Genomic DNA, 26,420 nt, shown 5'->3' on the forward strand with positions numbered 1-26,420 from the left:
TAACAATTCCCTGGATATTTCTTCTCACAGTATTTACTTTCCTAGACCCCTGTCTAGCAGGGTGACTGACATGATCCCTGGGGTGAATTTCCTATCTCCCATCCAATCATCAAGGTTCCTTTTGAAGAAGGCCAAGGAAGCGCTCTGCTTGACATGTATGGGCAGTCTATTCCAGAGTATGGGGAGTCTCTGGGTGAGGAACCTATCCCTCCAGTATGTTCTGTTCATTGTGATGACAAGGTTTAGATCCCTGGAGCGTGTGGCTCTGAGGGATTGGGATTTCTTTAAGTGGAGCATGTCCAACAGCTCAGGGTTTGACATGGCCTTGTATGTTAAGCAGAGATTGCCTCTGAGTAGACGATATGCCACAGAGTATAGCTGGAGTTTTTTTAGACGGTCAGCATATAGCATCTGCTTTAGGCCTGTGATTCTTTTAGTGAGGTATTTCTGTGGCCTTTCCAGCTGTTGCAGATGTCTTGTGAGGTACATACCAAACGGGGCATTATACTCTATAATGGGTCTAATGAGGGATGAGTACAGTGGGACAATGACCTCCTTTTTTCTGGATGAAAAGCCCTTAGTGATGAGGTGTGCCACATAGAAGGATTTCCTGACTGTTGTGGTGATGTGGTTATCGAAAGTGAGACCACTGTCCACCTGTGTCCCTAAGTCTCTCATCACAATTTCAATGTTTAGTGTACTGCCACCTATGTGGTAATTCATGGGGACATGTTTTCTTTCCAAAGTGGATAACTATACATTTCTTGGCATTAAGCTTGAGCCCATGGCTCTGGCACCAGGCATCTGTTTCTGTAAAGCCCTTTTGTAGAATATCCACATTATTTGGGGATTCAATAATGGCTCCCAGTTTGCAGTCATCTGCGAACTTTGTTAGCCAGAGTCCCTTAGTGTTGGCCTGTACTTCAGAGAAGTAGATGCCAAACAAGAGTGGTCCCAGGACTGAACCCTGAGGTACTCCACTTGTCACTTGTCTTTAGCTGGATTTGGAGTCAGCTACTTTTACAGTCTGAGTTTTGTCAGTAAGCCAGTTGGCAACCCATCGAGTGACATAGGGATTTATGCCCAGCTTAGTAAGTTTATCTATGATTCCAGAGTGGGGGATGGTGTCAAAGGCCTTGGCAAGGTCCAGATAGGCTGTGTGGACCACCTTACCCTCGTCCACAGCTCTGGAGACTGATTCAAAGAAGTCAATCAGATTCAGGAGACAAGATCGGCCCTTCACAAACCCAAACTGGGTGGGGTCCATTGTTTGAAGGTTGCCAATGTCTTTGTTTATAATTTCCATGATAATGCGTTCCATGCCCTTGCAGATCAGGCTTGTCAGACTGATGGGACGGTAGTTCCTGGGATCCAAGGTGGATCCCCCCTTGTGGAGTGGGATAATTGTAGCTGTGCAACACTCAGTGTGCACGAAGCCTGAGGTGAGGCTATGATTAAACATGACACTTAGGTGAGGTGCCAGTTCATTTTTTAGTTCATGTAGTACACAGCCTGGGATGTCATCTGGTCCCATGGATGCTGTATTCTTAGCTTTGGAGAGTGTGGTTTCTACCTGTGTGGCCGTGATTACTGGAATTTGGCAATCTTTTGGTATTGAGATGGGCCCTTTAGGGGTGAGAGGGGGGTGAAGTTGGCACTAAATCAATCTACCAGCATATTGGCAATATCCTTGGGATCAGTATATTTAATGCCATTCTGTTGCAGCTCAGAGCAGATCTGAGCATTGCCATTTAGATTCTTGACATAACTATAGAATGCCTTGTGGTTGTCTTTGGAATCTTTGGCAATTTTATTTTTGTAACTAGCTTTTGAGGATTTTATGAGGGCTCTCAGCTTCTTACTGAGGCTGGTGAGGGAGTTTTTTGCATCCTGGGATTTTCCTCTCTTCTGCAACAGTTTCTTCCTTCTGTTGTATAGTTTGTTTGTGAACCATTTTGTTCTCATCCATTGCTTTGGTGCCTTGACGAAACCAAACTGGGTTAGGTCCAGAGTCTGGAGGTTTACTATGTCATTACTAATCATTTCCATGATAATTCTTTCCATGGCTTTGCATATGAGAATCGTGAGAATTATGGGTATGTAGCTCCCAGGGTCTGTAAATGGCCCACCTTTGGGCAGAGGGATAACTCTTTCTGTTCTCCGTTCATGAGGCACGAAGCCAGTTTGGAGGCTGCAGTTAAATAACAATGACAGACAGCCTGATAGGTCATGTTTCATGCTATTTAGAGGGCATGTTGGGATATTGTCTGGGCCCATTGCCACAGTGTTCTTGGCCTTAGAGAGAACATTAAGGATCTGTTCTCTATTTATAGCTTAGAGAGTTATATTTGAAGGTATTTCCTGAGGGAAGGTTGAGGGGAAGAGAGGGGTAAAGATGAAGATGAATTTGTCAACCAGTAGGTTTGCTGTATCTTCTCTCTCAGTACAGGTTGCTGCATTTACAAGAAGCTCTATTCATAATTGTTTATTGCCTTTGAGGTTGCGGACATAGCTAAAAAATGCCTTGTGTTGTCCTTGGCCTGGGAGGCCAAATTTACCTCAAATATGGCTTTGGTGGACTTCATTTGTCCTCTGAGTTGTTTGTTTAGTTTGATAAAAGTGTTTTTATCCTGCTGGGTGCTGCACCTCTTAATTTTTGCCATGATTTTCTTCCTTCTGTTATACAGCCTATTGATTTTGTGATTCCACCAGGGTGGCTTGTTTTTTTGCGTTAGTTCTATACTTCTTCCTGGTGGGTACAGCTGCCTCTATGCAGCTAATAACATGTTTGTATAGGGTTTCTGTGAACAGTTTTGCATAAGCAGCAGTGTTCTCTGGGTTTGTGGGGGCTTGAAATTTTGCTAGGTTATCATTCAGTAGCAGACAGTTAGCCTTAGAGTGTTTCCTGAATATTCCAGGGGTAGCTGGGGTTCCAGGTTTTATTTTTACTTCATATGAGACCATTTTGTGGTCCAAGCTTACCAGTGGAGAGATTACACTACAACTGACAGCATTTTGTGAGCTTTGGAAAGGTAGATATGGGGAAATGTAACTACATCCCTATTACAGAACCTCCTAACATGGTTTGGCAAGCAAAGATAAGCATGGTAGTCCATACTATAAAATTGACTGAATGTTTGAAAAACGTCTGATCGTACTGTTTCTGTTGTAGATTAAGACAAACAAAGGAGAACATGGACCATTCTGTGGAACAAAATTACCTCCACGAATTGAAACAGGAAGTTTCAAGGTGGATATAACATTCACTTCAGACATATCGGGGTCGAACAAAGGATGGAAAATAAAATATTCGGTAACTGGTAAGGAATACATTTCTGGGGGGGGGGGGTTCTGTAAGTCATTAGAGAATGTTCAACAAATGCTAGACTCTACTGACCAGATTCAATATGTACTAGTGGAGTAACAAGTAAAAGTCATTCTTAATACATGCTCTGAAAACAATTGTCATATTTTGAATTATTAGCATTCTCTGCTGTTGATGTTTACCTAATTCCTTCTGAATCAACTGAAGACACTCAGTTGAATGGGCTGTAAGAGTAATTGCTTTTGTTTTCTACTACCACTCTTATTTTATTTTTATTTAGATTTTAAAATGATCACAATAAATCAGAAAGCAGAGATTTCACCCCGTAATAGTTCATTTCATGAAGTCTCTATTTTGCTGATTTGGAAGATTATTTAATGTTGCTATGGTATGACATTTAGGTAGATTCTATAATGTGATGGCTGACACCTTACAAATATCACAGTTCATGAAAATAAATTTATTTCAGCTCTTCTAGTCTTCCTTGTAGTTTATCTAATTTCTACTGAATTTTCTGAAACTATTCAATTCAAATATCATACGGCTTTTGTAGGAATATTCAAAAGTATTACTTTTAGAAAATACCTGATCTCTTGCGAATTACTTGAAGCCTATCAGCCAGAGTCTGATGAAATAACTTACCGTCCACCTCCTTAGATAGCATACCTTTTGTTGTGTCTATGTGTATAAATGACAAACAAAAGAAATGCCCTGTTTGACATCATACATGGGTGGAATCATAGGGTGAGGGGAGGGGCAGGATCCCCACTTTCACCAGCTGCCCAATGTGTCTTGAAACTGCTGCTGGAGTTGGGATTACATGGAAACATTTCCAATGTAACTGCAAGCTCTAGCAGTCGAAAAAAGTGATGTTTAGTATATCATCGTTTTTTTCTGGCTGCCCAAGCTTGCTGTTACTGTGGAAACACCTATGTGGGTGTTTCGGAAGATTATCAACTTCTTTACTCAAGAATTTTGGGCAAAGCCAAAATAACAAGAAATGAAGTCTCAAAACAAAGGACAATTTTTAAACATTACTTATTCGTTTAAAATTTCAATGGACTAAGCTTTGCATCAACCTGCAGAAGTGGGAAACTTTCATGTCTGGCATCTGTTTTTTTTTTTCAAAATAATTTTATTAACTTTTTAAAAATTAAAATTGTACAGATACAAATAATCACAAAAAAGAAAGAAAAAAGCTGGTCACTGAAGTCCACAAAAAAATTTTGAATAGTAAATAAATCTATTAATATTTTTCTAATAAATCATTTAGTTTTTGCCAGTTTTTACTTTGATGTGTAATGCTAATTGTTTTCATTTTTAAAGATGACAATTCTTTCTTACACATCCTCAGCTAAAAAGATAAATTCAATGAAAGGTAAAGCAGTTTTACCTTTCCAAGTTTTAGTAACCACTTTCCTTGCTATGGCTAAGATGGACCAAAGTCATCAGTGACTAATCGTCTGCATACCTTTCAGCTTTTGCTTAAGGATTCTGGACAAATCCAAAATGAATTGGGGGAGGGCAAAATCAGAGACAGATTTTAAATATTGCCCTTATAAACTTAGAAAGTTGCTAGAATAACAGGTTTTGCATTAACATGCATTTTATGAAGTATGTAAAGTCCCAAGACTCAAATGTCTCATTATTTAGTGAGTAAAATCCTCAAATTTTATGAAGAGAGACCAAAAATATGAGACAATAATCTGGACATTCTGCAAAATTCTGGAGAGTTGTGAGCTGTGATCCTGAGTGATTACTAGACAATCAAACATTTTGCAAGGGACAGGGCAAACTATGAGGCAAAATCAGGGATGATTTGCAAGCTTCTGGACAGTTTACTTATTTACTGACTGTGATTTGTTTACCAAGTAAGTGGGTGGGTCTACAGACTCTTCAGCCACATCCTGGGATCAACAGCAGTGAAGACAACAACTTACACAAGTACAAGACATTACATTTATGTGCATTCTTTGTACAACTGAGAGGTATACTCTGTAATCCATCCATCCATCCATCCACAACCTCTTTTTGCTATTTTTTGCACATGTGGTCAGGGTTCAACAGTGACAATCATCTACTGATCACGCTTTCTGGTGGCTAGCCATGCTGCTGTTGTACTTTCATATCACACACACACGTAAGCGGGTGCGCTCACACACACACACACACACACACACACACACACACACATCCACATGTAAGTATGCTCTGTGAGTAAAGTTTAATTTCCGTAAGTTGGAGCAGACCTGTGTTTTTAATGCCTTTCACCTACTAAGTACCATGATAAGCTTTGACTGTCCTGTCTAACAGCCTGTTTTAAGCAGAATTTTCCACAGATGTACAGTTCACTGGAGCTAGACTGATTTCCTGTGTAGGAATCATTTTGCTGTTTTGAATTCTTCATTTATTCTCTTACAGCCACTTTATGCTATTCAATATCATTATGGGGGTAGGCAGAGATTTCTTGACAATTTATGGGAGTAAGCCATAAAACAGTTTAGATTTAGAGATATTCCAAGGACAGCAAATCTTTTTATTTGTTGTTTTAAGGCCAACAAATCATATGACCATTCACCCCTTGCCAGTACCCTCCCTCAGGCAGCACATCCTTTCCCCAGGAGGGCCATACCAATACAATTTGTGGATATCCATCCAGTCACTAGTTTATGTTTTAAGTAAGGTAGTGAATCACTCTGCTTAACATGTAAAGAAACTTTATTCCAAATGTTTAGGATGTGCTGTTTTACAAACATGCCTCTCCACTGGGCTGTATCTATCTGATGGTAGAGATTTACATCCATGGTTCTAGTACTGGTGGAGATATTGGATTTGCATAAAAACTGGAGGTGCATGAAGACTTGGTCTCTAATGGTGCAGTAAGCAAGACAGATTTCCTCTCAAAAGTCTGTAAGACACTGAATAAAGGGTTAGAGCTTCCAGCATATCTTGGTAGCTCTAGGACATTAGGCTTGTAATCTTTTTGGTTAGAAACCTTTGGGGTCAATAATTGTCCTAATCAATGCTGAATATAAGGGAGTAATTACTTCTTTAGACTGTGATGACTCTCCCTTGACAATTAGGTGGGCTAAATAAAAGGGCTTCTTGACAAACATAGCCACGTGATGGTCAAAAGAGACAAAGCTATCAGCCCAGGTATCTATGCCCCTAAGTTATCATTTTGTAGTGGCATGTTGGCTGTGCAGTATGATGAAGGTTCATAGGTTCATAGGTTCATAGGTTTATACTAGGCTATCTGCCCTAAGGCATTTATAAGCCTAGCCCAAATTTTTGTGGCTTACGCCACCCCTTATATGAAAAATTACTGTGCCCATTAGTTTGTTGTGAATTTTGACTTTTCATGATGGCTGCTCACTGATTAACAGCTTAACTACAGAACTCCCAGTGTGAAAGAAGAAACTGAAAGACAAGGGCCAGGAACTTGTTCACTTTTAGAAAATCCAGTTTCTGGTTAGTAAGTACACTGCCTGGATACCAGCAAAGAAGAAAGTAAGACAGCCTGAAAGAAAATCAACTATAAAAGCTGAAGAGAAAACACTGACTGGGAAGAATCCTGCAGATGTTCTGCAAAAAGCAGTTCAAGCTCCAGCTTTGGTGCAAGACATGGCTTCAAGTAATCTAGAGGAAAAAATAAGTCAAATGTAATCAGAGCTGATTAAAATAAACACAGCACTGAAGGAGTTTATCAACTCAAATAAAAGACTGGAAAAATGGACAAAGCTTTAAACAGATATTCAGATGAGCCAATAAAAACTGCAAACATCAGAAGGTGAAATGAAGAAAAACTAGCTGAGTATGAGATTAGTCAGGAAGAAATGTTTCAAAAAATGGTAGAATTAGAGGACAGAGCACATAGGGAAAATCTGAGATTTTCGGTTGTACCAGAGAAACTAGAAGGAACAAACTGTATTAATTTTATGAAGGCATAAATAAGCAACTGGAATGGTATTCCACAGCAGGATCTGTTAATTGAAAGGACACATTGTGTGTTTATGTTCCAAACCTGGCCATGATAAAGTATCAAAGACCTTTATTAGTAAAGATGCAAATTTACCAATAGAAATAGTTGATCCTGAAAATACTGTATCAAAAGGGAAAGTAATAACATTTGGGGACTGTGGAGTGTTTGTGTAAAATAATTATTTACTGTACACCAAGCAGAAAAGAAACAAATTTATTCCAAAAAATCAGAGAATGTTGAGAGGCAGTTGTGAGATTCAAGCTGCTGTATCTGTCTTCAGAAATTTTTTTCTTGGAGGATCAAAGTAATTTTTTTGATGTAGAACACGCTAAGGAGGAAATACAAATGTTTGTCCACCAAAAGTCAGCCATCAAGCAGAAGGGGACTCTGCTTATCATTCTTCAAAGGAAAATTCTTGAGAAACAGAGAAAAGTGCAGTAAATGACTAAAAGAATTAGGAGCTCCGAGGAATTGAACCAGAATCTGAAGTTGGGAAATGGAGATGAACAGGAAGAAGACCACCAACATGGAATTAGTGAATTAATGTTAGACTGCAAAGCATTAATCACATCTGTGAATATAGCTATATAAAAAAGTAGAAATAGTTGATTTTTATTGACTTTGTTAAACTTGTGAAGAACTGAAAGGCATTTGCCTCACTTCATGTCATTAATGTCCGGAAGGACACTGAAGGGAGGGGAAAAGGAAGAAAATTGTAACTGTAAGAAAAACAATTTCTGTTCTTAACAGTATTTCTATTAAACTTTCCATGATACAGATTTAGTGTTTTATAGTAAAGTAAAGAAATGTCTCTCTCTCTCTTTCTTCTTTTTTAGTATTGAAAATGTTAGACATTACAATGCAAAAAAGAGAAAAAAGGCTAGACAACAGCATGTTTAAGTGAGTATGCTATAATCTTGGGTTGTTGAGATGGGGGTGGGTTGCAAAAGTACACAGATCATTAAAATATGTAGAGCTGATATGTTTTCTCTTACTTTTGCATAGGGGAATGTATTAAGATCCTTGGTTTAATCTAAAAACAAGTTTTAAGTGGAAACACATAAATAAGAGAACACTGAATAAAATGAAAAGTTTTTCTTTAGTGATGTTTCGCTTTATCTTTTGAGGCCTGCAGCTGAGGGCTACATTTTTTTCTCCTACATTTCCATGGAGACAAGTTGATAATAGGTCAATAAAAAGCCCAAACATTGGTTTCTTCAAGACCAAATGTTAATGTTTTCTGAAAGAGTGAAAGCTGTTTCTTTCACATTTGGGAAAAGAATAAAGACAAAAAAAAACAGATAGCAATTAGTGTAAGTAGAAACACAGGCAATTACATGTATTAGGATAGATAACTCAATTTTAGGTTAATTATGGCCTGTATTTGCAGCTGTCTAGTTGGAACAATTGAGCTATTGGGAGGGCTATAGTTTATTATTTGAAGATGTACATAGTTTTGTGTGTTTGTAATAATTTGGTTCTGGGAGGTGTTCTAAGGGTGTGTTTTTTTTTTTTTTTGTTTAAGGGTCTTCAATAAAACAAAAAGTCTTATAAAATGTGACATACATTCCAATGTTAACAATAAGAAAACAATGTATAAAAGATTAATCTGCCAAACATTAGTGGATGCATGTATCACAAAAGTAGGAAGCAGACATTTAAAAAAGTTCATTTATAATGGGGGGATAATGACTTATTATCATAATGACAATACTTTCCATACTGGAATGTGAATATTTTTGCAGGTATATACAAAAAGGAAAGAATAATTATATTAAGAAATGCAAACTGAAAATAATAGTGTTATAGGAGACACAAATGGAAAGAACTGAGTATGCAAATTTGAAACATTTCAGAATTGATAGTCAGCGGAATATCAGGGAAAAATGAAAACAGGAATTTTTACATTAATTGCTATATGAGGGATCACAGGCAAAAATCATAGTGTGAGGGCTCCTCTTTGATAAATTTGTCTGAACAGAGGATCTAGGTAGGGGTGTCCTCTTTCCCCTTTGTTATTTGCATTATATTTAGAGACGCTGGAAAAGAAAATAAGGGAGTCAGAAATTCAAGGATATGATTGGTATGGTAATCAAGAAAAGTTGGCTTTATTGGCAGACAATATTATTTTGTACCTGATAAAACCAAAAACAGATATCTCAGAGTTGTGGAACATTCTGAGACAAGTCTTTTCAGGATATAAAATTAATGAAGACAAAAACAAAGGCTATGACTGTAAACCGTGTGCCCACACATAAATTGGTTCAGCAATACCCATATTTATGGGGACATGATAAAATGAAGTATTTAGGAGTATGGATTAAAAAAAAGATTTTGTTACAGAAGCTAAAGATATGTGAGAACAAAACAAGAGATCATACAAAAACTAAAAACTGGAAGCCTTTGTTTATGGATATAGATAGCATGATACAAGCAGTGAAAATGCTTTAGTCCCTTTAGTTTTATATACAGGGCAGGCATGTTTTTATCAACCAGAGGAGAGGTTGTGGATAGTAATTTATAAGGAGTTGTAAGATTTTATCTGGGAGGGGAAAAGAGCAAGGGTCAAATGGGTTAAGTTGATCCTTCCAATAGAACAATTTGGTTTAGGATTACTTGATTTGAAGGGATACAGCATGTTAGAGATACATGGTTGACTCTTACACATAACACAAGCAAAAGGCTGTAATTCAAAGTGAAAATAATGATGATGATGAAGCAGGAGTGGGGAATTCAAGAAATAAGAAGAGAGTGGAATTTTGGATGTAGATGTTTAAAGAGAATAACAGCAACCATACAGAATATTATATTCATAAAATACCAGAAAGTATTCTAAAAACTAAGCCAAAGCAAGAATGGAGAAAGGAGATTTTACTGATAGGGACAGTTGCAATTTGGGGCACAAAGAATTGGCAAGAGCGGACTGGAATTTACTGGAGAAAACTGGCAAAGGAACCAAGGTACTAGAAGCAAATAACTAGAGAGGGAAGGGTAACAGAATGGGAAGAGGCCAAGAAGCCATTTGGACAGCAGGCTAGAGACTGCCTTCCCTATCAGGGATTGATGTCAGAGTGTAAGTAAAGAGAAATGAATAAGAATCCTAAGTGAAAGACCTGCTCTGGTAGAGTTTTTAGTTGAATCTAGAAGAGAAGCTGCTGTTAAAAAGGATAATTAGTAGGGCATCTAAAATATTGTACAATAACTATAGGAATGAATCAGAGGAGGTTAGAAAACATTGAGAAGAAAGATTGGATAAGCAATTCACAAGGAAACAAAGGGAGGACATATGTACAGCTCCCAAATATGCAACAAAATCTTGAAGATTTAGGCTTTTTGCTTAGAAGTGTTTGCATAGGTATCTTTGTACCTGAAGCAGACTACAAATAATTTTTCCTCAAGTAGAGGGCAAATGTTGGAGGTGTTGATGGGGAAGAAAGAAGTAACTGGGAAAATAACTTTTAGGAATGTAATGAGTTGGTGTGTGTGTCTTTCGGCTTTTCCCGGTTAGGGGTCGCCACAGCGGAACTCCGGTCCGCTAATGATTGGCAGTAGATTTTTACGTGCCGTAGACTTTAAAAATTCCTTACAGAGTACTCTGTCAGAAATATTGGGTAAGCAAATGGGTGTAGCTAAGGAAATAATAATTATTTTTTTTTTTTTGAGCTGGGATACAGGATCTGAATTGCCTAGACATAGTAAAGCCTTGTTAAGTTTAATTCTGGTGGATACCAAAAAAAACAATTTCTAGAAAATGGAAATCAAAGTCTAAACCAACTGTATTTGATGTAGTGAATATTGTAACAGAGATAATACAACTGAAAGTGCGATCTTTAGAAAAGGGTAATTATAAATTGCATAGAAAAAATAGAAATTGTGGGAAGAATACATGCAGAATAATGTTTGGAGGATGAGTGAGGTTTAAGAAAAGGCAGGAATTGAATAATTTAGGAAATATATGATTGATAATGATTGTACAAAAAATATATGTGATGTATAATGTTTGTAACTGTAATCATGCTAATATGGTTTGTTTTCTTTTATATAAATGCATGTTTGCCTGTATCTTAAGAGATAATTCAATAAAGGTGTTAAAAAAAGATAATATGTTATTCCATTAGCAAGTAAGAGCATGGTGTCATTATTAGAGGATTTGGAGCCCATATTGTCTTCTTTACAAACAAAGAAAAGTACAGTTGTGTACCTACCATAAACGTAGATGTTCGAGTGTTTCACTGTTGCAGTCATTACACTTGGGTTATCCTGCTGGCAGGCTACCCGCAGTCGGCCTGAATTCCAAAGTCCTGGTCTGGCGTCAGTTGCTGTCACCTCATCCCTGATGTCAGTGCGTCAGGGGTATATAAGATGCAGCCGATGCCATTTTCTTCAGTTTTTCTTGCCCCAGATGTCAGGTGCCCCCAAAAGGGTAGGCTAAAAACATTGCTTATAAAAAGCATGCACTAAAGTAAATAAAACCTTCATCTACAAGCAAATACACCACAAAGGTTGTATAGAATAGAGAAGTACAGATAAATCCCAGCAAAGAAAGGGGATGGTGGGTGGGTAACCTGGACTGCAACAGTGAATACACTCAAACATCTACATTTATGGTAGGTACACAACTGTACTATGTTCATCATGTTTCACTGTTGCAGTCATTACACTTGGGTTGAATCCCAAAGCTGAGGTTGGGCGGCTGGGTCTAAATAGAGTTAGGAGTGGCTATGAAGCCCTGCAGAACTGCAGTGGCAAAGCCTGCTCTGGATTTAGAGTAAAGAGGTAAGCAGTAGTGCTTGGTGAAAGTGTGCACTGAACTCCAAGTTGCAGCCTCCAAAATTTCCTTGGTTGGTACTACTCTGAGAAAAGCTGCTGATGTGGCTGATGCCCTGGTAGAATGTGGCCTAATGCACTTAGGCACTGATTTGCCATGTTGTGCATAGCAGCAACAAATGCAGTGCCCTATCCATTTTGAAATAGTCTGCTTTGAGATAGCCTTTCCTTGTGATCCTGCAGAATATGCCACTAAAAGTTGCTCAGCTTTTCCGAAAGCTTTAGTTTTGTCCAGGTAAAAGTGTAGCTGTCTGTGAATGTCCAAAGAATGCAGAAGTCTCTCCCCTTTATTCTGGGGATTTGGATAAAAAGTAGGCAAATGAATGGTTTGATTAAGAGCCACACTGGATACCACCTTTGGCATGAATGTTGGGTTTGTCCTTAGAGAAACCCTGTCCGGATGGAAAATGATAAAAGGTTCCACTGCCATTAATGCCTGTAACTCTGAGACTCTTCTTGCTGAAGTTATTGCTAGGAGCAGAGCTGTTTTCCATGATAATAATTTTATCTCGGCTGTATTGGTTGGATCAAAAGGAGGCAGAGTGAGCTTTTCCAAAACAAAACTGAGGTCCCATGTAGGTATTGGTGCTCTCCTTGTGGGTCTTATGTTTTTGGCCTCTCTGAGGTACTGCCTTAGCAGTGGATTTGAAAAAATAGGTGGTTCCATATTGTAATGAGCTGAAATTGATGAGAAGGAAAGGCCTTTATCCAGCATCTCAGTTAGGTATTGTAAAATCTGAGGAATATTTGGAACAAGCGGGTCAATCCCTTGTGTCTGATTCCAAGCACAGAATCTCTTCCATTTTTCTGCATAAGATTTTCTGGTGCTGGGCCTCCTAGCTTCCAAAATAACATCCATAACTGCTTTAGAGAGAGAGTTGTGTTCTGAGTGGTTATATTATTCGCCAAGCAGCCAGATTTAAGGTTCTGATTTGGCTGTGCAGGATCTGATTGTTTCGTTGGGACAGAAGATGAGGAATTTGAGGTAAAGTCCAGGCTGGGCCTTGAGACAAGCTCTTCAAGATTGGGTACCAGTGCTGGCATGGCCAGTCTGGGGCAATCAGAATAATTTTTGGCTTCTCTTGTCTGACCTTTAGGAGTACCTTGGGGAGGAGAGGCAGTGGAGGAAAGGCATATACTGTCAGGGTTTTCCAGCTGAATGACAGAGCATCCGATACCTTCCATGCTTGTGTGTGATAAGTCCTTGTGCAGAATCTCTGTAGTTGGCAGTTGTGAGGGGAGGCAAATAGATCTAGCTCTGGGCATCCCCATTTCCTTGTTATCATACTGAAGACTTGTGGATCTAGTTTCCACTCATGAGGGTCCATGAGGTTTCTGCTTAGTTCGTCTGCCAGAGTATTTGTCTTTCCTGGCAGGAATTGTGCTTGCAGATGCACTTGATGAGCCAATGCTGTGTTCCACAAAATCATGGCTTGCCTGCATAGGGGGTAGGAATGTGTGCCCCCTTGCTTGTTTATGTACCACATGACTGTAGTATTGTCCATCCTTAGCAGTAGTTGTCCTGGATGGAGTAGATCCTTGAAGGCTGTCAGGGCATTCTGTACAGCTAGCATCTCTTTCTGATTGATATGTAGATGCATTTGGCTTGCAGGCCACGTGCCCTGAATACATTTTCCTGCCATGTGTGCCCCCCAGGCATAATTCGATGCATCTGTTGTTAGGGTCTGCCTGGCTGTGGGTAAAATTAATGGCTGTCCCTTGTTGTGGTGACAGGCCAGTGCCCACCATTGAAACTCCTGTTGCAGGCAAGGAATGAGGGTAGTTAATGTTTCTAGGCTGTGGCAATGTTGAGTCCAAACACTTTTTAAGTACCATTGTAGCTTCCTCATATGCAGTCTTGCATATGGAATTAGCAGAATGCAGGATGCCATGAAGCCCAAAGCCTGCAGAATTTTTCTTGCAGATAACTGGGTCTTTGTTGCCAACATTTTGAAGTAAGAAGTCAGTTGCCTTTGTTTGTCTGGCGTGAGATAAGCCATCTGGGCAGTTGTATTTAAGCTTGCACCCAGGAATATTATCTCTTGAGATGGTACTAGTTTTGATTTCTTTTTGTTTACTGTGTACCCTAGGGAAATTAGTAATCTTTTTACAAACGCCAGATGCTTTAGTAGAATGTCCTTGCTCTCTGCTTGAATAAAGCAGTCGTCCAAGTAGGGATATATTTGAATTCCTCTTTGTCTGCAAAATGCAATTACTGGTGCCAGGCATTTTGTGAAGACCCTGGGCGCAGTAGATAAGCCAAAGGGCAGTGCAGAGAATTGGTAGTGCATTGAGCCAGCTATGAATCTGAGGTATCTTCTGCAAGATTGTCTGATTGGGACATGCAGGTATGCCTCTTTGAGGTCCAAAGTTACGAGACAAGCCTTCTTGCCCAGCATGGGCAGAAGTTGCTGCAGTGTCAGCATTTTGAATTTTGGAATGTCCAGAAAAGTATTTAGAATAGACAGGTCCAGTATTGGTCTCCATGCTTTGTCCTTTCTTGGTACCAAGAAAAGCCTTGAATAAAATCCTTGTCCCTGTTCCTGCTGTGGTACTCGCTGAATAGCCCTCATGTCCATGAGAGATGAAATTTGCTTTTGTGCCTCTGCCCATTGATTGTGTGGCAGGTCTGGCATACCTTTTGCCTTTGGAAGGCTGTGAAAGTGGAACCTGTAGCCCTGAGAAACAATATTCAGTACCCATTCGTCCTGGGTGATCGTGTGCCAATTTTGTGAGAAAAGTGCTAGCTTTCCCCCTAAGGGTGCTGCCAGAAGATAAGTGCTTGGCATTGGCAGCAAGAAGTCATTGGGATTGTTTCCTAAATGGTTGTGATTTGTCTTCTCCACTTTTGGAGGCAGAAGCACCCCATTGTTTAGGTCTGTATGAGCCTCGGGGCTGAGATCTGCCTTTCGGGCATCTGTATCCACCTCTTTGTGGCCTGTCTGACACTGGAAAGGACCAATTTTTAGAAGGCCAGTTCCTGCTAAATCTGGGTGGTTGAACCTGTAAGAAATCCTTTACAGTCTGCATAGATTTCACTTTATCCTCCATTTTCTTTAACACCTCTACTGCCTTAACACCAAACAAAGTATCATGCTGTAATGGAGCATCCAATAATTTTACTTTAACGTGATCAGGCAGAGTCTGTTCCTTTAGCCAAGCATGCCTTCGAATTAGGGTTGCCAGATTTCTTTGTGGCTAAAACCGGACTAAGGTTACGCCCCTTGCATCACCCATAACTCCACCCATTCCCACCCACTCTCCCATCAATGCCACGCCCATTTTATGACATCACCGTGACATCAGCTGATGGGAATGCCCTCTTTTTCTGCTCCGGATGCCTGCTTTCAGCCGATTTACTATGCTTTTCTGTAAAAAAAGCATAGCAAATCAGCCAATTGTAACCAGGGAAACCATATGATGACAGATGCAAGGTCACAACGATCCACCGTGACAGAATTGGGGAGCAAAAGCCACAAAAGAGGGCAAAAACAAGGCAACACAGTAATGGGAAGATGTTTGAAAGATTATCACAACTGCCTGGACTCTTAGCCTGGTAGAGACACCTCTGCCAATAGAAATGTATAATATACATCAATTGTTAAGCCTACAATTGTTACAGAAAAATGTTACTTGCCTGGTCAGCCTACACACTACACCAGTTAGCAAAGTGGGAGGAGCACCTTTACAGTTACCACTCAAGCAAATAGCAACTTCTGATGACAGCTCAACAGACCATTCAATAAGCAATGACTCTGATATTATAGTTCCCTACCTATATGCGATTATTAAACGCATCAAAGCTTAGAGGCAATCACATTGGAAAGGTAGCAATGTACAAACAAGAAATGCTACAACTACTAAAGTCAAGACGAACACGCCAAAGTACAGAATTAGTCACCTGAAGGAGGCAGCCCATTGGTAAAGGAATGTCTCTGTGTATGACAAGTGGTGCCAGGCTACTGACCTTTTGGGGGTCACCTAAGCAGGTAGACCATGGACAGAGGAATGCCTCTGTGCATGACAAAGGACGCTAAGGGTGCGAGTCAGCATGTGACACCAAATGTTCACCCTCAAACTTCTGTGTGTACTTAATATTCAACTGCAAGCATTTCAGATTAAACAGCACAAAAGAAACTGACCGTCAAATAGAAACATTTGTTTCATTCACATAACTACCATGCGATACTCTACATGTATTCCCACCACAAAATCAATTATCTCCACTGAAAAACTAAATATACGGTGAAAGACAGAAACCGAAACAAAAGAACCATCATGTCAACTACCAGTCACCCACTTTCTGCAATGTAAACAGCAGCTATGTATTCTGTTTTCATGGATCTGGTGTTATTTAACAGTATATTTTATAACCACCTTAATCCCCCATTAAAAAGGGGGGGGGGGTTAAACACCATACAATAACTTCAGAGAATGCACTATATTGTACTTTTACCCTCCATTGAAAGTGTACAGTGAAAATCTCTGCTCTAACGGCCCGCTGTAATGAAGCTTCTCTATTCTCCTGTTCTCTTGGAAGCCAGGATTTAGCAGCATTTCGTTTAACTGGTTAACCACAACACAACTTCTCTTGGAACTTGTAACTCTTTCACTGTGCTGTCTCACACTGGTATGGTGGACCGGAAACAGGAACTATTCCAAAGACCATAGAGATTTGTTTTGCCACAAGTTGTACAGTGCCAACTAGTTTGCGGAGGACTTTAATACACAATGAGCAGACAGAGCAGTAAGTATGACTGAAGAATTCATAATAAGTAAATAATGTTTGTAAACCCCGTTATCAGATCTCAGTTTAACGGTGCCCTTTTTCTTCTTCCTCTCAAACGGGATTTCTTTTACCTATTTGTTGTAGTAGTAGCACGGGTGGTTATATGCATAATTATGTGTTTCTTTACAACTAACACAATCATATCACGCCAAGCTGAAGAAAACTCAGTTGTTTCACTGTCATTTCATAAGAAACCCAGAACTAAATCTTCCTACCTAACATATAAGCATGGACTTCTAACAAGACAGCGCATGTACACGGGCGGCGGCGGTAATAAATTGCACTGTGTCTGCATAAGTTATAACTGAATTTGCGTTGTGTATGTTTCAGTTTTTTTACTTTTCAGTCCTCCTTGACTCCTGACTACACAAAAAAAAAAAAAACGGACTTCATTAGTCCGGTTTTGATGATTTTTTTCCACCGGACAATTTCACTGAAAACCGGATAGTCCGGTCAAAAAACGGACAGCTGGCAACCCTACTTCAAATGACAGAGCCTGTAACTGCGGCCCTGCAAGAGGCCTCTAGTGAATCAAAACCACATTGTAAAGTATGCTTTCCCACTTGTTCAGCTGCATGCAATAAATCCTGCATTTCCTTGTTTTCAGGATATTCAGAGTTTGACAGCATTTTCTGTTTAAGCAGAGACATTAGGTATTGCTGATATTTAAGCATATGAAACTGGCAATTCAAAGCCCTTACAGCTAAAGTAGCAGAAGTGTAAACTTTTTTCCCCCATCTGTCAAGTGCTCTAGAATCCCTATCAGAGGGAAAAGGGTTTTTGCAGTGGAAGCTTTGACCCCTTTGGGACCCTGAGATATAGTTTCTGGGTCAGCAGCAAGGTTTTTATAAAGAAATTTATGTGAATCTGGAACCCTGTAGTACCTATCTTGCTTAACTGGTGCAGGGGGTAAAGAATCAGGAGACAGACTGGACTCTGAAAATACATCATCTACAATGTCTAGTACAGGTAGAATAGCAAGAGGTCTGTGTTGAGACAATAAAATAAAGTCTCTGAGCCTTTTCTTGGAGTCTGAATAATCTTGGCTCTCCCAGTGGAAATGCTCCCTCATGGTGTGCAGGGTTTCCCCAAAAGAATAGTCCTCAGGAGGAGAAGCTGAATGGATAGATTCTTCAGCATCAGAGTCCTCATAGGGAGGAAGACAGTATCCCTGTTCTGAAGAGGAATCAGATGAAATGGAAACCTGATCAGAGGAATCATAGTCAGTGTCTTGCTTAGGCCTTTTATCAGGAGGGGGATGGGAACCCTGATCAAAGTAATTAGGTCTTCGGCCATTTCAAGCATATGTTTCTTAGGCATGGATGACTGTTCAGGAGAATGCTGTACTTGTTTCTTCATCTTTAAAGGTGTTTTAGACTTTGTCTTGGATGCTGTAGTTGGCTTTGTAGAAAGCTGTGTAGGTCTGAAAACACCCTCAGAAGCCGATGCCTGCTCAGCGGCTCTGGACCCATCTGAGGTATTAGTTTCCGTAGGCCCAATGCCTTGAGTTTCCAGAGGCCTAGTTGTCTCCATGTGGGAGTCGGAGGCAGCCTGTGGCTCTAAGGTAGCAGGTGTCAGGGGCTGCGAAAGTGCCTCACTGAGAACCGGTGAACCGGCGACTGGCCTAGAAGAGACTTCATCGTCGGTTTTGGACCTCGGATGCCTGTCCTTTTCTTTGTCCTTGCGCTTTTTATGAACTCCGGTCATCAGCTGTTCTGACGGCATTATATAGTTAAACCTTTGGCCAAAGTAATGAAATGCAAAATCGTACCAACGCTTAATAGTGCTTTGGTTAAATCTAGCACAAAACTGACAACAAGCAACATCATGGTCAAGGCCTAGGCAAGGAATACTGTAAGAATGAAAATCCTTATGAGGTATTTGCTTCCCACAAGAAATACAATTGTTAACTTTTACTGACATCGGTCTGGAGCAAGAAAAAGTTTCCCCAACGGGGTACTTAGCTTTATTGAAGACTTCGGATCTGAAATTCAATTTTGAAAATCTCAGCAGTCAGCCGACCGACACTTGCGAACTGCTTTTGCTTCGGGCACCGCGCGGCAAGACAGATTGAAGAAAATGGTGTCGGCTGCATCTTATATACCCCTGGCGCACTGACGTCAGGGATGAGGCGATAGCAACCGACGCCGGACCAGGACTTTGGAATTCAGGCCGACTGCGGGTAGCCTGCCAGCAGGATAACCCAAGTTTAATGACTGCAACAGTGAAACACGATGAACATCTAAAAAATATATAAGATGCAAACATCAGTGGTGAAGGTGGCTTTACTAAACACCACAAGTCTTGATAATAAAATGGGTGATTTAAAGGTTTACCACTGCGAGGAGGAGAATATCTGTCTCATTACCAAAATCTGATTTAAAGTTGTTCCAAAATAAATACTACAAATACCAACTTGTTTTCCCTTTCATTGCTACACAGCTAATGGAATTAGATGGTGGTGTGTCAATGTCACCTAAAAACCAAAACATGCAAATAGCTCAGCAATAGACATTTTTCAGTGGTGTGAAGGCTTCTTGACTAAACTCCAGAAGATAAAAATTATAGAAACAACAAATGAAAAATAACATGCTCATCAATGAGACCACAATGTTTAATAAAAATTGCATAAAATCCAATAAGCGCTTTTGCCCAATAGGACCTACTGATGGACTTCATCAGACAGTCACATTAAAGGCGATCTCTTCTTAAACAGAATATTGCAATCATCACATGACTTGAAACCACAAATCATGTAGTTTAATATTGCAGTGGTCTTAGTTTCAAGAAAGAGGCCATATTGATGTTCTCATTTAATCCAGGTGGAAAAAAGAATTAAATCTAAACTGACAGATAAGTTGATGCCTATCTAATACAGGTTCTAAATCTCACCCCCTGATACCAATTTCAATTTTCTTCATTACAAAAAAAAAGTTAACCTATTAAAGTTTGTACAACTTAAACTGCATTTCACTAGCACATTTTTGGTATCAGCTTTCTTAATAGCCCTTACATGTTCAGAAATACGTTCTTTTAATTTTCTACCAGTCCTCACTACACAAAAAACTTCACAAGCTTGACACTCACATGGTAAATAATACCAAATGGCTCACCCTCTGTGCTTGTTTTAAGTTGAAACTTATTATCTACATAAAGACTGTTGGAAATAAATCTGCGCTGCCTATATCCAAAATAAGCATAAGTTCCATTTAGTTTTGTAGTATAAGACTTATTCCTAGTGGTATACCCCCACTCCAGAATAGATTTAATGTTTGTATACCTTTTATCAATAAACTCGGGTCTAACTGGAATAACTCCTTTAAAAGCTTCTTGCCCTTTTAAAATGTCCTAGCGCTTCATGATAATACTTTTAATAGTCTTACTATCCCTAGTGCACTTTACTGGTACCACCAAAGAAGAAAGCACTTTATTTTCCTTATCATCTTGGTTGCTACTAGTTTGTAAGCTCTTAATAAGTGCATATCCAATTTCCCTGTTGACCAAAGTGTTGCTTAATGTAGATTTTAAAGGATCTTCTGGGTAATTTCTGTCATAAAAAAAATTATGATTTCAGTGTATTTGTCTATAAAAACACACTCTTCACTAGTAAATATAGATCCTCTATTGGCATATTAAGACAATGTGTTGGCATCCTGCAGACTACAAGAGCAACAGAAATGAGAAAGAGAGACGTTAAGTGCCTCCATTTTGATGTTTTCTGTTTATACTGCTTTTGCACCTGATTTAAGTAATTTTTTTCATTTAACTGCCTTAATTTTAACTGTATTTGCTTTACTATTGCTACACACTCATGTGTGCTAGCTTGCACTGCTTTTAAAGTATTTTTATTATGGTTTTAATTGTTTTTTCTGCAAAAAAAAAAAGTTCTAAGCTCGTTTCCCACCTTTCCTGTTACTGAAGTAGTCAGATACAGATTTGCTGTATCCAGGACTGTTTTGTAAGTTTCTGAGTTCCTCAGACCTTTCTGCATTACAAGGAAGCCTTCCAGCTTATCAGTGGGAGTGATAAGCACTAGGTAGCCTATCTACCACAAGAGGAGTGGTTTATGGCTCTGAAATTGTAGTTTATTGGTCGTTTGGGCAGTTTTTTTATCCTTTTCAACTTTCTGTGCCACTAAGCTGGGGTAAACTATTATCAGTGCCAGAAAGTCTGCTCTGAACATGGACCGAAGCTCCAAAGGCAGTGGTGTCTCCATATTCATAAAGGATATGCACACATCTAGACTAGTAGCCCAGTATAATGCATCTGAGATACTCCAGGTACAATTAACATTGGGTAAGATGGAAATTCAGGTCATAGCCTGCTGTAGGTCCCCAACCATGTCCTACGACTCAGTCCACATTCCTAAGCACCCTGGAAACTATTAAGATCCAATCCAACACTTTCATACTAGGTGACTTCAACTACCCCTCCATCAACTGGGAAACTACCAATGCACTGGCCCAATGCTTCCTGGAATTCATCAGTTCCAATACCCTGCACCAGCTCACTCTTACCCCCACTAGAGAAAGCAATATCCTTGGCCTGGTTATTACTAACATGGGCAACCATTGCTCTACACCAATAGTCAATTCCTCCATGGTTAGATCTGACCACAAACAAATCACCATGGAAATCCACATCTCACCCACACCCCCCCCCCCCCCGCAAAAGTATCCACCATGAAAGATTTCTCCAAAGCTGACTTTGAACTCCTAAAAATAGAGGTGGCTAACTTCATGGCACCCATGCCAATGGAAAATAGATGCATGACTGCCAAATCACACCAATGCACTGTACAAACACATACATAAATGCATGGAACTAGCCACACCCAACAGAACCAAGATGCTCTCCTCCAAGAAAAGGAAGCCAATATGGTGGTCCCCTGCCATTAATAAACTCTACAACAGAAGGAAGAAATTGTTGCAGAAAAAGGTAAAGTTCCAAAACTGCAAAAATTTCCTTATTAGCCTCAACAAAAGGTTGAGATCCCTCATCAAAACCTCCAAAGTCAGCTATGAAGGCAGAATTGCGACAGACACTAAAAACAACCACAAAGCCTTCTATAGTTATATCAAGAATCTCCACAACAATTCCCAGATTTTCTCTGAGTTACTGCAAAATGGTACCTCATTTACTGAGCCAACAGATATTGCCAACATACTGGCCAACAGATTTAGTGTCAACTTTACCCCTCTCTCCCCCCCTAAAGGACCAATCTCAATACTGGAAAAATGCCAGGCACCCAGCATTATTGCAGCACAGGTTAAAGCTGCATTATCCAAGGCCAAGAATACAACTTCCATGGGACCCGACAATATCCCTGGCTGTGTTCTACATGAATTACAAAGTGAAATGGCACCACATCTGTGTACCCTGTTCACTAACAGCCTCACCTCAGGCTTTGTCCCTACCAAATAGCACACTGCTACAGTCATCCCTCTCCGTAAAGGGGAGTGACTACAGACCCTGGGAATTATCACCCCATTAGCCTGACAAGTCTTATATGCAAGGCTATAGAGCGTATCATCATGGACCTAATTAACAAGGTTATAGGGAATCTCCAAACTCTAGATCCCACGCAATTTGTTTTTGTGAAAGGTAAATCATGCCTGCTCAACCTGGTTGACTTCTTTCAGTCAGTCACCAAAGCTGTGGATGAGAGTAAGGCAGTTAATACAGTCCACCTCGATCTGGCCAAGGCCTTTGATACCATTCCTCACTCAGGAATTATTGATAAACTCACCAACCTAGGCATCAACCCCTATATCATTAGGTGGGTTGCAAACTGGCTCACAGATAGAACCCACAGTGTGAAAGTAGCAGACTTCAAGTCAGACTGCTGACCAGTCACGAGTGGACTCCCACAGGGATCGGTCCTAGGTCCTCTCCTGTTTGGTATCTACTTCTCAGAAGTCCTGGCCAATACGGAGGGACTCTGGCTGACCATGTTCACAGACGACTGCAAGCTGGGAGCCATTGTTAACTCCCTAAGTGATGCAGACATCCTACAGAAAGGCCTCATGGAGACCAACAACTGGTGTCAAAATCATGGCCTTAAGCTTAATGCCAAAAACACTGAAGGCATTATAAGAGATCTGGGAACACAGGTTGACAGCAACCTCTCCTTGGACCACCACATTGCCACTGTGGTCAGAAAGTCCTTCTGTGTGGCACATCTCAATACCAATGGTTTTGCATCCAGGAAGAAAGAGGTCATCATCTCTCTCTCTCTACTCTTCCCTCATTAGACCAATCATAGAGTATAATGCCCCGTTTGGCATGTATCTCACTAAACAGCTGGAGAGGCCACAAAAGTACCTCATGAAGAGGGTCCCAGGCCTTAAACACATGTCCTACATGGACAGACTCAAAAACTCCAGCTATTCTCTGTCTCATATCATCTACTAAGAGGCAATCTCTGCTTGACTTACAAAGCCATGTCTGACACAGCTCTGTTAGAAATGCTACATCTAAAGAAATCCCAATCCCTCCACACCACACACTCCAGAGACCTCAAATACATTATCGCAATCAACAGAACATGCTGGAGGGACAGGTTCATAACCCAGAGACTGCCCATGCTCTGAAATAGACTTCCCATACATGTCAAGCAGAGCACCTCACTGGCCCTCTTCAAGAGAAATCTTGATGAGTGGATGAGAAATAGAAAGTTCACCCCTGGGATCACTCCAGTGGCTCTAATTGATAGAGGCACTGGGAACTAACGTCAGGCGGCACAATGCCAGGACACTTCTCTGGGCTAGGCATGTAAAGGCTCCAGGGCCATTAGCCTAGCACACACCTATGAACCTATGTAGAAATTGTTTCACGTTTACAAATAAAGTACAGTTTTGTACCTACCATAAATGTAGATGTCCGAACTGGATAGCATCTGCAGTCAGAAACACTGAGGAAAATGGCGTCGGCTGATGCTTTTATACCCGAAGACCAACAGAGATGACGTCGGGTGGAGTGCGACATCAGCCGAAGCCGGACCCGGACTTTGGAATCCGGCCGACTGCAGGGCTGCCTGACGACAGGACAACCCACTTGTTATGACTGCAGATGCATCCATGAAGGACATCCACCTAATTCTTAAAAACTCAGATACAGTGTATGAGAAATGTGACTGTACATTGTCATTGGAAGCAAGGCTGTCATACAGCATTTACATTTACCAGTCATGTTGTCCAAAACACACAAAACCATTTTTTACCCACCAGTCATACTTCACATCAAGCACATAGACTTACATATGGTGAGACCCTAAAAAGTAATCTCTGCAAGTCATAAAGCCTCCTAAATGCTGTAATAGCATTAACTCCTCAGCAACCACATAAACATTCTACCAAAGAAACACCCACAATAACACATACAGCTTCAATGCATAGTGTTTCAGCTCATAAGCCCATAAGGTAAACCTCCAGACAAGCTATCTTTTTTTATCATAGGTGACTGCATTATGATATACTCAGATGTTTCACTCACCGAGCTGAACAGGGAGATGGTCATGGTCAGCTGCCCGTTAAGGACTAGGATTCATACACTCAAGCCACTGAACCACAAGTACCAGTATAATTCTGTTATTGTACATGTGGGAGTTAATGACGTGAGATGCTCCTCTCTAGACTATAAGAAAAGAGACACAATGGAGCTCTTGGACTATCTGTCCCAGGCTGGTATTCAACTAACATTGAAAATGTTGCTGAGAATGATGCTGCAGTATAAGCAGGAAATAAGTGACTTTAACAATAGGCTTAGTTTTTGTTGTCATTTGAAGGGGATGTGATATTTCTCAGTTTCGGAGGATATGGGTGTCAGGCCATGCTGCTTCACCAAGGATGGTCTGCACTTGTCCCCTTTAGGCTTTCAGATATTAGCTAAAACTTTGCCCACTACCATAGTGCCTTTTTAGGCAAAGCCAACCTGATAAACCTTCTACCAGACTACAATAAACCCAGGACACCCTGAAGGTATTACTGCAAAATGCCAAGAGTCTAAAGAGAAAACTCCACCCTCTCAAAGCCCTCCTTATCCTGGGGAATGTAGAAGTCTGTGTAGTTATGGAGACATGGTTTAAGTCTGTGTAGAGCACACTCGCAGTAGAAGGCTACAATGTCGTTCACATATTTAGGCCACCTATTGCACAGGAAGGGACAAAAGGTGGAGGTGTCTAAATATTCAGCTAAAACAGTCATACCTCAAGACTGGTCAGTCAGTATGACCCACATGAACAACTCCAAGTCCAACTCATCATAAGCAAAGTCCCATACTATACTATTGCAAGTTATAGGTCACTCTGTAAGACCCAGAACACCCATACCATGTACCTAAATGTACTGGAGTCACTTTGCATTGAACCCAACATTATAGTCCTGTGTGTCTTCATCAACCCCACTTTAAACTAGGAAAAATGCACAACATCCAATGCGCAGGCCCAGAGATTTCTAGACTTTGTCAACACAAAAGTTCTGGGCAAGCTAGTCCATACACCTATTAAGGGTTCCAACATACTTGATCAGATCTTTACAAACAAGGGGAAGCTTTGTACTTACCAAAGTGTTACATCTTCACTTGTCAGGCCAAATCATAAAGTTGTCTGCTTTGAAATCATACTAAAACCTTCCACTGCATTCAACCATAGAACAATTAGAAAATACTCCAAAGCAAACCACCTACTACTGAATAGCAACCTAGCAAAATTTCAAGCCAGCTCCAACCACATGAACACCATTGCCTAGATGGAGTTGTTCATAAAACCCTAGACCACCATGTAAAATAAAAACAAAAGAAGAACCAGGGAGTGTAGTAATCTTCCATTTAATATAACAATTAAGTGCTTTTGTCTACTGTCAAAAGACTTCATCAGAATAATCAGAATGACAAACAAAAAGAAATCCCAATCTCTCCAAGCTACACACTCTAGGGACCTAAACCTTGTCACCACAATAAACAGGATATGCTGGAGGGATAGATTCCTGTCCCAGAGACTTCTTACACTCTGGAACAAGCTACCCATCTATGTCAAGCAAAGTTCCTCATTAGCACTCTTCAAGAAAAATCTTGATGAGTGGATGGGAAATAGGAAATACACCCCGGGGATCACTTCTGTGGCTCTGCTCGACAGGGGCACAGGAAATTAACTTTCTTGGGTGACGTAAGCCAGGGAACCTTGTTGACTAGGCTTACTTAGGCCCTTGGGCCAATAGCCTAGTACCTACCTATGAACCTTTGAACCTAAAATCCTTAGTTTAAATACTTTCAGAAAATTACCTGACATCAGCCCTAAAACAATTATTTAATTAACAATTAGTCTTTAGGATACCAAAACAAGTCACCCCATTAACAACTACACAAAGCTGCATAAAAATACATTGTTCATTGAGACCAGGGGGATTGGTGACATTAACCCTTAGTTGCTACTTCAGTTCCATAAATTCCAAATGTAAGTCCACTGGACCGCCCCTTGGGCCCAAATCCACCTGGTCAAT

The 26,420-nt window shown here is 40.3% G+C and overlaps 1 protein-coding gene across 1 annotated transcript in view; it reads left to right on the forward strand.

Annotated features, from left to right (window-relative positions):
* MASP2 (MBL associated serine protease 2) overlaps positions 1-26,420 on the forward strand; it is a 900,261-nt gene that overhangs the window by 462,742 nt on the left and 411,099 nt on the right. Inside the window, exon 6 of the mRNA XM_044063217.1 lies at positions 3,173-3,320. Coding sequence (XP_043919152.1) covers positions 3,173-3,320 — 148 coding nt within the window. The remainder of the gene's footprint in view (positions 1-3,172; positions 3,321-26,420) is intronic.

The sequence above is a fragment of the Protopterus annectens genome, chromosome 2.part1, assembly GCF_019279795.1.
Source record: "Protopterus annectens isolate FY-2018-M chromosome 2.part1, PAN1.0, whole genome shotgun sequence".
NCBI lineage: Eukaryota > Metazoa > Chordata > Ceratodontiformes > Protopteridae > Protopterus > Protopterus annectens.